Source organism: Arachis ipaensis, chromosome B2 (genome assembly GCF_059453495.1).
Source record: "Arachis ipaensis isolate K30076 ecotype BB chromosome B2, ASM5945349v1, whole genome shotgun sequence".
NCBI classification, from domain to species: Eukaryota; Viridiplantae; Streptophyta; class Magnoliopsida; order Fabales; family Fabaceae; genus Arachis; species Arachis ipaensis.
Genome location: NC_142437.1, coordinates 114,366,218 through 114,381,912, shown reverse-complemented (window position 1 = coordinate 114,381,912; position 15,695 = coordinate 114,366,218). Strand labels below are relative to the sequence as shown.

Genomic DNA, 15,695 nt, shown 5'->3' with positions numbered 1-15,695 from the left:
CGTTGGTCCTTCTCCACATCTTCGGGTAGTTTACCTACCGCCGGCAGTAACATGGCACTGGCGTATATTATGGCTAGCTAAGGTGGCAATTGAAACTATTTGACCCATTGTGGTCCCTTTACCCATTTTCAACCCTAATTTCATCATCACTTCTCTATTGCTCTTCATCTTCTTCTCTTTGCTCAGGAACGTTCTTCTCCTGCTTCTTTGTTGTTACTCTTTAAAATTGAAAGCAAAATCATGATTGGTGTGCGAGTCAGGGTCAAAGAAGCTCTACAAGATCATCGATGAGAACTCGAAGTCGGAGCAGACCTTCGCGGGTGCCAGAGCGTTGTGGATGTGGCTATCGTCCCATGCTTCAGTGGTCCAGAAAATCTCGAATTCCAACGAAAAATTCTTGAGAGATCTGGTCTTGGGGACAACACTTATCTTCCATAGGCTGTCCTTTGCATTCCTCCAAACCCTTTAATGTGTACAGCTAGGAAAGAAGTCGAGGATGTAATGTTTGGTGCAATTGATGATCTGTTAGCAAAGACTTCAATAAATCCAAAAGACATTGAGATTTTGATTGTAAATTGTAGCCTGTTCAATCCAACTCCATCCCTGTCTGCAAATATTGTCAATCACTATAAGTTCCGAGGGAATATAAAGAGCTTTAACTTGGGTGGAATGGGGGTGTAGCTAGTGCCAAAGTTATATCGACTGATCTTGCTAAAAATTTTCTCCAAGTACATTCCAACTCATATGCAATAGTAGTTAGCACGGAGAATATTACTTTGAATTGGTATACTGGAAATGATTGATCGAAACTCGTCTTAAATTGTTCCATGTGGGAGGAGCTGCAATTTTACTTTCCAACAAGAGATGGTCGAAATACCAATTGTTTCACACTGTTCGCACGAACAAAGCCAGTGAAGACAAGAACTTTAGCTGCGTTACACAAGAAGATGATGCCAATGGCAAAGTTGGTGCCACATTATCAAAAGATCTTACGATGATTGCAAGGTGATGAGTTTGGAAAACTCTAAATTAATATTTGTGATGACTAAACATTATTAAAATAATTAATTACAAAATTATTAATTTGATTTTCATCTAACATATGTTAATTAATAATTTTGTGTTGCAGGTTTTATAATTAGGCCGAAAATAAAATATAATTGCTACAAGCCCAAGTGTGATTTTATTTCTAATTCAGCTTTGATTCAAAAAATGTTCAAAGAAGTATGGCTGAATTGTTGTGATATTATTTGGGCCAAATTGAAGTTATTATTGCTACAAGCCCAAATTAATATTGATGCTACAAGACCCAATGCATAATCCGAATCCACTAAGCATAGAAAGCAAAGTTCCATTGCTTCCAACGGAACTTCTTTACTCATCATGAAGTGGAATTCAAAATTTTATTAAGTAAAGCTAATAAATGCATGAAAAATATGAGAGAGAAAGTTTCTTTGATTTGATTGATGGCCTTTAATGAAAGGCACGCTACCAAGAAACAAAAAGGAAGTAGACATTTAATTTATTTTGTCTAAATCCTTTAGTTAATGTTCATACCTTCCTTTCTTCTCTCTTTTGCTTCTAACCTTCGGTCATAACACAAAGAAACCATGGAAGCTAAGCATAGCTACCGAAGTGAAGGAAGAATACTCTACAAGACCATCATGATGATGGCAAGAAAACATAAAAAAGAAAAAGTATGCTGTGGCTAAGATCTTCGACTATGTATGGTAAGATATGGTGACAAGATCTTGGCCTCTTCATGCTCAAAAAGGAAGAAGAAGATCTCGACCAGCAAGAAGAGATTCTTGGAGGAGATGGCTTGTCTTTGATTCTGCTCAACCACCACAGGAAGTAGCTAGAGTGGCGAAGTGATGGTAGAGGCAGAGATTGAAGCAGATGAAGTCATCATCATCATGAAGCATCAAGGGCCAGAAATCCATCTTGGAGAACAAGCCAAGGATAGAGAGCTCGGATTGATGAAGAGTAATGACCAAGGAAGGACTAGAGGTAATTGCATGTTGGTTATTGCATGGTTATCTCTTCTCTCTCTGTGTGGCCGACCCGGTTTCTTGAAGGAAGAAAAAGTTGGCTTGGGTTTTTGGCTTCAAGTGTGGAGGCTTCTCTCTTCTATAAAAAGGGGAACAGCCACTGGTTGGAGCAAGGAGTTAGAAGTAAGCAGTGAGAGTGCAAGGCACAGGATTCTTAGAGCTACCTAAGCTTACAGATTTTCTTCTCCTTCAATGTATTATGTTTAGTATTTTTCTGTTTAATTTTGTCATGTCTTGAGCCTCATGGAAAAAGGAAAACAGTGAGGTTTGTATGAAAAAGCCATAGAGCGAAAAAAGGCAGAGAGTGCAAAATTAAAAGAAAAAGCCATAGATGTCTTAGAGTTCCTTTGTTCATCTATGTTGTGTTTCATGATTCTGTGAGAATCCCCTTGTAAGTTGGGTTAGCACTTTACAGCTTGTAATCAGATTGATTATAGTGAAATTCCATCATGGTTGTGATGGAGACTGGATGTAGGCTGCATGGCACTTAGCAGCTGAACCAGGATATATCTGGGTGTAATCTTCTCTCTCTACTTCGCCATTTCTGTTTCTACTGCACATGAGCTAAAACCAAAAATAGCTCGTGCCAAGTGACGAGACAAAAATAAAAAGTCTCGTGGCTAGGGATGAGATTAAAACAGAAAAGTCTCCTCAAAGATCAGCAAGTGTTACCAAGACAAAAAAGGGGGCTAAGATTCAACCCCCTTCTCTTAGCCATTAAAACCATCAATTGGTATCAGAGCTTGGTCTCAAAGAGATCAAGCTTTGCAGCTTGGAGAAAAGATCCAAATGGCAGAAAGCAGTGGCTCTAATATGGTGTCCTACAATCTTACAGAAGGACAGTCAAGCAACAGACCGCCTCTTTTCAATGGGAAAAACTATACCTATTGGAAAGAGAGAATGAAAATCTTTGTGCAAGCAGTAGACTACAGACTCTGGAAGATCATTTTGGATGGTCCTCAATTTCCAACTATCACCAGTGTTGAAGGAATAGTCTCTCTTAAACCAGAAGCAAGGTGGACAGAGGAAGATTGGAAGAAGGTGGAGCTAAGTGCCAAGGCTGTTAACTTACTCAACTGTGCTATCAGCTTCGAGGAATACTGGCGGGTATCACGATGCACAACGGCAAAAGAAATCTGGGACAAATTGAAAATCACTCATGAAGGAACCTCTATTGTAAAGAAGACTCGGACAGATATGTTGAACAGAGAGTATGAAATGTTTGCAATGAAGGAAGGATAATCTATTGATGAGATGTTTGAACGCTTCAACATCATCATTGTTGGCTTAGATGCTCTAAGAATTACATATCCTGATTCTGTGCTTGTGAGAAGGGTGCTGAAATGTCTCACAAAAGAGTGGAAAACAAAAGCTTTAATTATTTCTGAGAGCAGTAGTTTAGATTCCATGACATGTGATGATTTGAGAGGAAACCTTCTTGTTTTTGAAAATACTTATTTAAAAAGGGATCCAAAAAAGAAAGGAATCGCTTTTTCTTCTGTGACTAACCCTCTGGATGATGAATCCAGTGATAACTCTTCTGAAAATGAGTTTGTTTTGTTTGCCAAAAAATTCAGGAAAATGGTGAAGCTCAAAAGCAAAGGCAGCAGCTCAAGGAAAATGAAGAAAGACCTCAGCAAAGTGACCTGTTATAACTGCAAGGAATTTGAGCATTTCAAATCTGATTGTCCCAAGTTGAAGAAGAAGGAGAAGCCGAAAAAAGAAAAGAAGAAGGGACTGATGGCTTCATGGGAAGATTTGGAAAATGACTCGGATGATGATGATGAGGAATCCGAGACCAAGTCACAACCTTGTCTCATGGCAGATCACATAGATCAGGTGTGCCTAGCATCCAAACGGAAGGAGAATATGTGGTATATGGATAGCGGATGTTCTAGGCATATGACCGGAAAGACAACCTTCTTCATAAAGCTTGATGAATATGATGGAGGACTTGTCACTTTTGGTGATGATGCGAAAGGAAAAATAGTGGCTGTTGGGAAAGTTGGTAAAAAATTTTTCTTCTTGTATAAATGATGTTCTTCTTGTGAATGGCTTGAAGCATAATTTACTTAGTGTTAGTCAACTGTGTGATTTAGGCTTTGAGGTTATTTTTAGGAAGTTTGTTTGTTTAGTTGTTTGTGAGAAAACTGGGGATATTTTATTTGAAGCTAAAAGATGCAATAATGTGTATGGATTGACTCTTGAGGACCTAAAAGAACAAAATGTAACATGCTTTACATCCCTTGAATCTGAAAAATGGCTATGGTATAGAAAGTTGGGTCATGCAAGCATGTACCAAATTTCTAAGCTAGTTAAGAAAAATCTGGTTAGAGGAATTCTAAACATCAAATTTGATAAGGATCTTACTTGTGATGCTTGCCAATTGGGCAAACAAGTAAAATTCTCTTTTAAACCTAAAGATGGAATCTCAACCAAAAGGCCATTAGAGATGTTACATATTGATCTTTTTGGACCAACAAGAACACAAAGTTTAGGAGGTAAACACTATGGTCTTGTGGTGGTAGATGATTACTCTAGATTTGGTTGGGTACTTTTCCTTGCTCATAAAAATGATGCCTTTCATGCATTTTCAACTCTTTGCAAGAAAATTCAAAATGAAAAGGATTTAAAAATTGCTCATTTGAGAAGTGATCACAGAAAAGAATTTGAAAATCAAGATTTTAAAAAATTCTGTGATGACTTAGGAATTTCTCATAACTTTTCATGCCCTAGAACACCTCAACAAAATGGGGTAGTTGAGAAAAGGAATAGAAGCCTTCAAGAGATGACTAGGGCCATGCTTTGTGAGAATGAGATTCCTAAATTTTTATGGGCTGAAGCTGTGAATACAGCTTGCTACATTTTGAATAGGACAATCATTAGAAAATGGTTGAAGAAAATCCCTTATGAGCTATGGAAAGGAACCCTTCCAAATCTTAAGTACTTTCATGTTTTTGGATGCAAATGCTTTGTGCTTAACAATAAAGAAAACCTTAGAAAGTTTGATCCAAAATCCTATGAAGGAATGTTTGTTGGATATTCCACCACAAGCAAGGCCTATAGAATTTATCTCAAAGAGCATAGAACCATAAAGGAATCCATACATGTTACTTTTTGTGATTCTAACTTAATTCCCAGTGCTGTGATATATAATGATTCAGATGGAGATGAGGATGGAACAAGTAAAGAAAATTCCAAATCTGTTCAACATGAGGAATCTGTCAGCCCAGTTTTGTCTCGTCAGATTGGAGGAGACATTTCCATTTTGTCTCCTGAGCAGGCACGAGAAACTAAAACAGTGAGACAACTAGAAGTTCATCAAAGATCAACACCTGTCCGAAAAGCCTAGAGAATGGAAATCTATGAGGGGTTATCCTCATGACTTTATCATTGGTGATCCCTCTCAAGGCGTATCAACAAGATCCACCACCAAAAGACAATCCGAACCAAGAAATTTTGCCTTCTTGTCACAAATGGAGCCCAAAAATGTCAAACAAGCTCTTGAAGATCCATCGTGGGTTAAAGCAATGCAAGAAGAGCTTGCCCAATTCGACAAGAATAAGGTTTGGACACTAGTACCACATCCGGATGGTAAGAAAGTTACGGGTACTAAGTGGGTATTTAAAAATAAACTTGGTGAGGAAGGACAAGTTGTTCGTAACAAGGCTAGATTAGTGGCCCAAGGTTACGATCAAGAAGAGGGTATAGTTTTTGATGAGTCTTTTGCACCGGTAGCTAGAATGGAAGCAATTAGGCTGCTTCTTGCCTATGCTGCCCATAAAGGTTTCAAAATGTTTCAAATAGATGTTAAATGTGCTTTCCTTAATGGCTTTATTGATAGAGAAGTGTATGTGGCTCAACCCCCCGATTTTGAGGATAAAGAGTTTCCAAATCATATTTTTAAACTATCTAAGGCTCTTTATGGTCTTAGACAAGCTCCAAGAGCTTGGTATGAAAGGCTTAGTGCCTTCTTGTTGGAAAATAAATCATTTTCAAAGGGGTACCACCAATACTACTTTATTTATTAAAGCATCTAATGATGATATACTCCTTGTTCAAGTTTATGTTGATGACATTGTATTTGGATCGGCCAATGTATCCTTGTGTGAAGAGTTTGGAAAACTTATGACTAGTGAGTTTGAAATGAGTTTAATAGGAGAGCTAACTTTCTTTCTTGGCCTCCAAATCAAACAAACTCCTAGTGGTACTTTTATTCACCAAGGAAAGTATGCAAAAGAACTTATCAAAAAGTTTGGCCTAGAAAATTCCAAATCAATGGGTACACCAATGCATCCTAACACAAAACTTGAAAAGGATGATGATGGCCAAGATGTGGATGAAACAAGGTATAGGGGAATGATAGGTTCACTCATGTACCTTACCTCCTCTAGACCGGATATTGTTCAAAGTGTGGGTGTATGCTCAAGGTTTCAATCTCACCCAAAAGAATCTCATCTTACGGCTGTTAAACGCATCATTAGATACATTAAGGGAACTTGTGATTATGGCTTGTGGTATCCTAAATCTGATGACTTTTGTGCAGTAGGATTTTGTGATGCAGATTATGCGGGAGATAGAGTGGATAGACGGAGCACATCGGGCATGTGTTGCTTCCTTGGAAGCTCGCTCAACATGTGGTCAAGCAAGAAGCAAGCCACAGTAGCCTTATCCACAGCTGAAGCAGAATACATTTCCGCATCTACATGTTGCTCTCAATTAATTTGGTTAAAAACACAATTAGAGGATTACAAATTAAATATCAATAGTATACCCTTGTTCTGTGACAACATGAGTGCCATAAATATTTTAAAAAATCCTGTTTTGCACTCAAGAACAAAGCACATTGAGATAAAATATCATTTCATTAGAGAACATGTGCAAAAGGGAACTATTGATATTCAATTTGTAAAATCCGAAGATCAACTTGCGGATATTTTCACTAAGCCCCTCTGTGAAGACAGATTCTGCACCTTGAGAAATAGTTTGGGAATGATAGAATTAAGTTCTGTTGAGAATTTGTAAATTTTTTGATTCTGTTTGTTTTTGTCTCGTAGGAAATCAGGAGACTAAATTGAGGACGTGATGAACTGGCATTGATACAGGGGGAGACAGATTCTGATATTAATAATCATGGGCCCAACCAATTTCTTTTACCCACTCTATGACTCTGGCCCGTTTGAGTTCTTCATCATATTTTTATTAAAAAAAATAAAATAATAATAATAATAATAATTTTTGGAGATTATCACATCATATCTTAATAGGGGAGGATAGTAGAAAAAGAGAGTGACTGATCTAATGATACTCTGAATTTTCTGATATTTATTGCCTGTCAATTTTTATTTGATCTGATATGTTGGCTGAACTTTATGTTGCTGGATATTTTTGCTTGATTGAATTGTTTGGCAGGAAATATTTTTGAACATGTTGAATTTTGGTTACCTGTTGCTGCTGCTGAAAGCTCTGTTATTTTGCTCTATGTGTATTTGACTCAGGAAAATTATTTTCATGTGTCTTGGATGACTGTACCAAACTTAACTCGATGCTGTTTTATTTTATGCTTGAATTATAATGGATTGCATTGCTTTGCAGGTCCCTCCTTAATGACAAAAGGGGGAGAAGGAAAAAGGGCTGAATTGAAACTGTTATGTTTCATTAACTTGTTTTGCTTTGTTTTACGTTCTGATCTGGCTCTGTTTTGAACACTCTGTGTTAATGGATTAATTTCGAGTTAAGCTTTGATTGTCATTTGCTCAAATGCATGTGTGCTGACTGGACCATTGTGTTTTGGTGAAAAACAAATATTTTGCCTTTTGTATGTTGTTCTCATTTATTTTGCAGTGCCCCTTGATGCCAAAAGGGGGAGAAAGTGCTGAAAATTGAAATTAACAAAACAGGGATAAAATTTTTGTTTGGATTCATGATCTCCCTCGTTTTAAGTTTCAATATTTTGTTATGTGTTTGATGTTAATAATGCATCTAATTGATGCTTGCTGTTTTGAGTTGATGCTTGAAGCTTTGAAGTTTGTAATTTAATATTTATCTTGGTAAAATGTTTGTTGTGTGACATTTAACTTACCTTGATAAAATTATTGTTGTTTAGGTTGCTGTTTTGAATTGTCTTTGGCAGTTCCTTTAAACTATGATATAAACATGAAGTTTGAAAATTGCTATGGTTTGAAAGGATCAAGCTTGATTAAAAATATTTTCCTTATCATAATTACTTTGCTCTTATTTGAATGAAAAATATTTTAAACAGCAATTTATTTTCAAAAGACTTTTTGGTTGATTATAGTTTGAGCATAAAATCAATTTATTGATAACAAATGAGTTTTGATTATCATCCAATTCTGCTCATAAATCAAGCATTCAACATTTTCAAAATTAATATGTTGAATAACATTGTTACTTGAAGCTTGATTAAAATTGTTACAGGTTAGTGCTTCCCTTGGTAAAAACAACATATATTAAGGGGGAGCCATGTGACAATTAGAAATGGGGAGAAATTCAAATCTTCAAAAGGAGTACTTTATACTCAAATCTTTAAATTTCTTTCCATTTCAATTTTAATAATGTTTGTCATCAAGGGAGAGATTGATGAGTTTAGAAAATTCTAAATTAATATTTGTGATGACTAAACATTATTAAAATAATTAATTACAAAATTATTAATTTAATTTTCATCTAACATATGTTAATTAATAATTTTGTGTTGCAGGTTTTATAATTGGGCCGAAAATAAAATATAATTGCTACAAGCCCAAGTGTGATTTTATTTCTAATTCAGCTTTGATTCAAAAAATGTTCAAAGAAGTATGGTTGAATTGTTGTGATATTATTTGGGCCAAATTGAAGTTATTATTGCTACAAGCCCAAATTAATATTGATACTACAAGACCCAATGCATAATCCGAATCCATTAAGCATATAAAGCAAAGTTCCATTGCTTCCAACGGAACTTCTTTACTCATCATGAAGTGGAATTCAAAATTTTATTAAGTAAAGCTAATAAATGCATGGAAAATATGAAAGAGAAAGTTTCTTTGATTTGATTGATGGCCTTTAATGAAAGGCATGCTACCAAGAAACAAAAAGGAAGTGGACATTTAATTTATTTTGTCTAAATCCTTTAGTTAATGTTCATACCTTCCTTTCTTCTCTCTTTTGCTTCTAACCTTCGGTCATAACACAGAGAAACCATGGAAGCTAAGCATAGCTACCGAAGTGAAGGAAGAATACTCTACAAGACCATCATGATGATGGCAAGAAAACATAAAAAAGAAAAAGTATGCTGTGGCTAAGATCTTCGACCATGTATGGTAAGATATGGTGACAAGATCTTGGCCTCTTCATGCTCAAAAAGGAAGAAGAAGATCTCGGCCAGCAAGTGGAGATTCTTGGAGGAGATGGCTTGTCTTTGATTCTGCTCAACCACCACAGGAAGTAGCTAGAGTGGCGAAGTGATGGTAGAGGCAGAGATTGAAGCAGATGAAGTCATCATCATCATGAAGCATCAAGGGCCAGAAATCTATCTTGGAGAACAAGCCAAGGATGGAGAGCTCGGATTGATGAAGAGTGATGACCAAGGAAGGACTAGAGGTAATTGCATGTTGGTTATTGCATGGTTATCTCTTCTCTCTCTGTGTGGCCGAACCAGTTTCTTGAAGGAAGAAGAATTTGGCTTGGGTTTTTAGCTTCAAGTGTGGAGGCTTCTCTCTTCTATAAAAAGGGGGAACAGCCACTGGTTAGAGCAAGAAGTTAGAAGTAAGCAGTGAGAATGCAAGGCATAGGATTCTCAGAGCTACCTAAGCTTACAGATTTTCTTCTCCTTCAATGTATTATGTTTAGTATTTTTCTGTTTAATTTTGTCATGTCTTGAGTCTCATGGAAAAAGGCAAACAGTGAGGTTTGTATGAAAAAGCCATAGAGCGAAAAAAGGCAGAGAGTGCAAAATTAAAAGAAAAAGTCATAGATGTCTTAGAGTTCCTTTGTTCATCTATGTTGTGTTTCATGATTCTGTGGGAATCCCCTTGTAAGTTGGGTTAGCACTTTACAACTTGTAATCAGATTGATTATAGTAAAATTCCATCATGGTTGTGATGGAGATTGGATGTAGGCTGCATGGCACTTAGCAGCTGAACCAGGATATATCTGGGTGTAATCTTCTCTCTCTACTTCACCATTTCTGTTTCTACTGCACAGGAGCTAAAACCAAAAATAGCTCGTGCCAAGTGACGAGACAAAAATAAAAAGTCTCGTGGCTAGGGACGAGATAAAAACAGAAAAGTCTCCTCAAAGATCAGCAAGTGTTACCAAGACAAAAAAGGGGGCTAAGATTCAACCCCCCTTCTCTTAGCCACTAAAACCATCACAAGGGATACTTTGAAAACCAACATCACCACATTAGGCCCTCTTGTGCTTCCAACATCTGAGCAGTTGCTATTCTTTGCAACATTGGTTGCCAAAAAACTTTTAAAGTCGAAAGTCAAAGTATATATTCCAGATTTCAAGCTTGGCTTCGAACATTTTTGCATCCATACAGGAGGCAGGGCCATTTTGGATGAGTTGGAGAAGAACTTGCAGCTATCTCCATGACATATGGAGCCATCAAGAATGACCTTTTATCGTTTTGGAAATACGTCTAGCAGTTTGTTATGGTATGAATTGGCTTACGTGAAACCAAAGGAAGGGTCAAGAAAGGTAATAGAGTATGGCAAATAACATTTGATTCTGAATTTAAGTGTAATAGTGTAGTATGGAAAGCTCTCAAGATTATAAACCCTATTAAGAAAAAAAACTTTTGGACTGATTAGGTCCACAACTTCCCAATTGAGGTTCTAAGGTTTCATCATTATAATGCTAAACAATACAATTTCACATATCATCCCTTGATCCTAACTTGCACATCCAATCATAATTTTACTTTCAGTTTCAAATAAGAGTAATTACAAAAAAGTAGGAGAAGAACATTCTTGAGCAAAGAAAAGAAGATGAAGAGCGATAGAGATGTGATGCTGAAATTAGGGTTGAAAATAGGTAGAGAGACCACAATGGGTTAAATAGTTCCAATTGCTACCTCAGCTAGCCATTATATACGTCAGTGTGACATGTCACTGCTGGCGGCAGATAAACTGGCCGCAAATATGAAGAGGGACCAACATGGTACATTTTTAACAAAGTCGGAGATATAAACAGTATAATTGATAAGTCAGGAATTAAATTGGTGCAATTCGTAAATCTCAAAAACCACTTTAAAATTTAACTCACAATTGTTGTGAGTTTTTCATTATATATATAATAATAATAAATTTAATCTGAGTCAAGATATAAATATTTTACACAAAAATTAGAAGATTATGAATTTAATTTTTGGAGTTAATAATTTTTTTTTTCTATAAATTACATACGATGAAAGATATCTTACAAAGAAAAGAAATTGCATGTCAAAACTTTTTCATATGTTGATTATAAAAAATTTGTGTACTAAAATTAGTCACTAAAATCAGTCATCAATATATTTACATATAAATACATGCGTGATTTTAATTTATTTCTAATATATATTTATATTCCAACATATATTTTATAATGATAGCTGATTTTAATTACTAATTTTAGTATACATGTAACATGATTATTTCATCATATATAATAAAAGTAGATTCAATAGTCTTATTTGGCAATTACTCACCATTATACTTATGTCAAATTCATAGTTTTTCATTTGAAAAAAAAGAAGACAATTATTTATAACAAAAATATTTGGTAACTAAAGAAAATCAGCCAAAAACAACTAGAACTTACCTTATTTAGCATTAATTAATTGTCTACCTAGCATACCTAGCATTACTCTATTTATAAATAGAAATATAGTAAATTTTTCTAGTAAGAGTCTTCTAGAAATTTGTCTTTGATTGATAAACTTGACCAATCTTCCAATCAATTGGGATGATATTAGGAAGTTGAATGGTATTTCCTTTGGTGCCATTGGAATAACGTTGAGTGAGCGTTAAAGTCATTGGAGGTTGCAAATTATAACCGGCGAAAAAGAAACTCCATGTTGCACCCCCCACACGAGAAACGGTAAGAAAACTTTGATCACGAACTTCTAAATCAATGTATTCTGCATCTCCATTTACATATTCGATTGATGCTTCCATGTAAGTTGGTGGTCTAGAGTTTTCACCGATCCTCACTGCTACAAAATTCCCAAATGAGCATGAAACCCTGAAACACACGACACAAATTAAAATTAACACTAGAATATATATTATTTTTAAATAGTTTGAAATGCAAAAATAGAAATATTTATTTTTATTTTTATTATATTGATCTAAATCTTTTGATGATATATTCCTCATGATCCAAGAATTTTTTTTTTTGGATTTGTGTCTTTATTTATTTTTTTGGATTCAACAAATATGAAATTTTAGATTTTTCAGTTATAAAAATTCTGATATTATGTTATAAAATTATTTTTTTTCAAAAATTTAAGATGAAAAGATACGTGAATATTTATATTTCTAATATTTTAACTTGGTGCCCAACTAGCCATTAAACCTTTAACCTAATTAATGGTTATATTTTGGGATTTATTGGAATGATTATATATTTAAAATATATTAGATTTTGTTGTAAATCGTGATGACTAAAATGGATCATTCTAATTTTATTAGTGCTTATTAAAATTTAAAATTAAATGAATTCCTATCAAATTCTTCGAATTTTAATAGAATCTGAAAAACAAGCCAGTTAATTAAAATTCAAGGAGAATCGAAAATCAATTCAATTTTATTTTAACACAAAGGGAAAGAAATATTCCAAAATAATCTTTTACAATTCATGCTTTAAATAAATTGATCTCTAACAAAAAAAAATATCTCTAATAATTTTAGAATATTAAACAAATTAATTCTAAACAAAATAAAAAGTCATATTAGTTTTTTTAATATAAATGGACTAATTTAATTGTCATTTTGTTAAAACTATTTAAAATTAATTTTTGTTTTAGTTCTTTTTTGGAACTAATAATTTTTCCGAAACATAAATAATTAAGAGAACCAACTTATTGGATTACTATATATAAAAGATTTAGTTTGAAAATAATAAAATTATTTGCAAAGCATTATATACCTTCTGTATTGAAGGTTGACTTGTCCAAGTTTGCGAAGAGTATCTTGTTGACCTGGATTTGCGATGGAAGCAAAAGCGGCGCCACTGAGATTGAAATGGTATCCTGAACACGATGAGCATTCATCACTTACCACCACCGTCACGGACTTTCCTGAACATGCTGCATTATCTGTGCATTTCACCTATATATCATAATCATCTTCATTTGTTATCATATTTTCCATCATTAAATGAAAATAAAAAGAAAAAGAATTCTGCTAGGGAGCTAATGGAATATCTGTACAATATGTATAATGGACTATTTAAAATGATTTTTTGAAAAAGTATTTATACTGATAAATTAAAAAAAATTGTACGTAATTGTAGTTTTTAAAAATTAAAAATTCTTTTAAAAGATAAATGAATTTTAACATAATAAGTAATAAATTGATTAAGCAACAGTTATTCCTCTCTATCCTTTCTCTTTTTTTTTTTCAAAATAATGATTTTAATACATAAAAGTTTAGTGGTTAGGTGTGAAATAACATAAAAGTTGTTTATATTTAATATTATTCAAAATATTAATTCGTCTTTTAATACATTTTTATATTTTTTTAAAAAAAATAAAAATAGTAGCTTACTCAGAAAAGATATTTTTGAATTTTTTTTCTAGTAATTATATTTTTATTAAAATAAATTCCTCAACATATTTCCAAAAATATAAAAAAAAACAGGGAAATTTTTATGAAAAATTAAAGCAAATAAATGTACCTCATAACAAGAACCACATCCATAGCCCTTGCGAAAAATAAAATTACCAGCCGCCACGGTTAATTTAGAGATCGGAGGACTCTCTACAGTTTTACCATAATTACATGCACCACCTGCACATAATTACGTTAATATCATGAAATTAATTAATTAATTAATTTCTAACATATACATATTAGTTTGATTGAGTTTTTCAAGCACCAATATTTTAATGAGTTGTGGTATATGTATGTTCTGATATATTTTGACACGACATTTGATATGTGTCTTAATAAAAAATATAAAATATTTTTTTAAATACACTTGAATATTTAAATACTGTGTACAATTTTTATCATTAATATATATCTTTGAAATAAATTTAGAAATGGTATTATTTATTAAAAAAATTATTTTAAATATTTTATATAATAAAAAAATATATTAAAAAGAGTTAAAATATTATATTTTAAATTAATAATATATCAAAATATCATTAATAATTTTTTTAAAAATACTTTATAAAATTTAAAATTTATATGCCCATGTATTATTTCGAATTATGTCGTATCTTGTATCTATGTGTACATCATAAAATTGACTCAATTGTAATATTATTCTTAATTATCTTATTACATGCATCCTTAATATGAATGTATATATTATTAAATTCTAATATTTTAGATCTAAAATTAATATATATATATCACCTGTCAATCTGATGAACTCTTAAGTAGTACAGTGTTCGAAAAAGTAATAATTATATGATATATTATTAGGATGTTTATAACTGAAATATTTAAAATTTAATCCTTACTGTCTTATTCTTTTAAATTAAAAGCAAACAAATGAGTAAAATTTTAGCACAAAACATGACTAGAGATCTCTGCATTACCCAGGTTTCAAACTTAAGAATAAAGCTATTACAAAAAAAAATATATGTTATATATAATTTATTTACATCTATTTATAAAAATTTAAATTTTTAAAAATAATTCCGTGACAAAAGAGCAATTGGTAATACAATTATTAAAATCAACTATGGTTGTTGATATGACACAGTATACTTGTATGGAAATGAAAAAAATAAAATAAAATAAAATAAAGGCTTTCACACTTGGTGCATACACAAAGAAAATTTTCAATATTAGCATGTCAATTAATTAAATATACAAAGTCTATATAATAAAGATTAATTTAACTTGCACACTCACTATCTGATCCAGCACCATCGGGGGCTCCATACCATGTAGCTTGTGTTTGGTTCCATGGTTTCTCATCATTTGCAACTTTGGAAGGATTGAAAAATTTGGGGTTGATGCAATAGCAAGTAGTGCTTAAAAGCATAGAACAAAGGACTACAAGAGTACATGTGTGAACCTTCATGATGAATTGATGATAGATTTTGCAACTATAGTGATGTATTATGTTTCAAACTTGCTAGCTAGTAATATTTATAGTACATACTTTTTAATAGTTCAATTTCATATATTTTTTATTTCAAACACATACAACCTAACGTTAGACCATAATCAACATTCACAGTAGTCAATAATTAATATTAATAATGTTAATTCTAATTTTGTTGATATCATTTAATTTTGTTTATTATCCCAGTAAACAGATGGTTATTCTAAATATTATGGGTGATGTTCATTTTGTAACTCATATAATTCATTGTATACATTGTACAAATAACTGAATAAGTCATTGACTCTCAACTCATATAGCTCATTGTATACATTGTACAAATAAGTCATTAGCTCTCTAGTGGGACTC

The 15,695-nt window shown here is 33.0% G+C and overlaps 1 protein-coding gene and 1 pseudogene across 1 annotated transcript; one reads left to right on the top strand and one right to left on the bottom strand.

Annotated features, from left to right (window-relative positions):
- The first annotated feature begins 51 nt into the window (after positions 1 to 51).
- Positions 52 to 10,867, top strand: LOC107627772 (3-ketoacyl-CoA synthase 11 pseudogene; annotated as a pseudogene).
- Positions 10,868 to 11,950: 1,083 nt separating this feature from the next.
- Positions 11,951 to 15,302, bottom strand: LOC148575288 (putative expansin-B2). The gene is made up of 4 exons (XM_088506160.1): positions 15,131 to 15,302; positions 13,938 to 14,050; positions 13,188 to 13,369; positions 11,951 to 12,281 (listed from the first exon to the last, which is right to left on the bottom strand). Exons 1-4 carry the CDS (start codon positions 15,300 to 15,302, stop codon positions 11,951 to 11,953), a joined length of 798 nt encoding a protein of 265 aa, XP_088362286.1.
- Between the last annotated feature and the right edge of the window lie 393 nt (positions 15,303 to 15,695).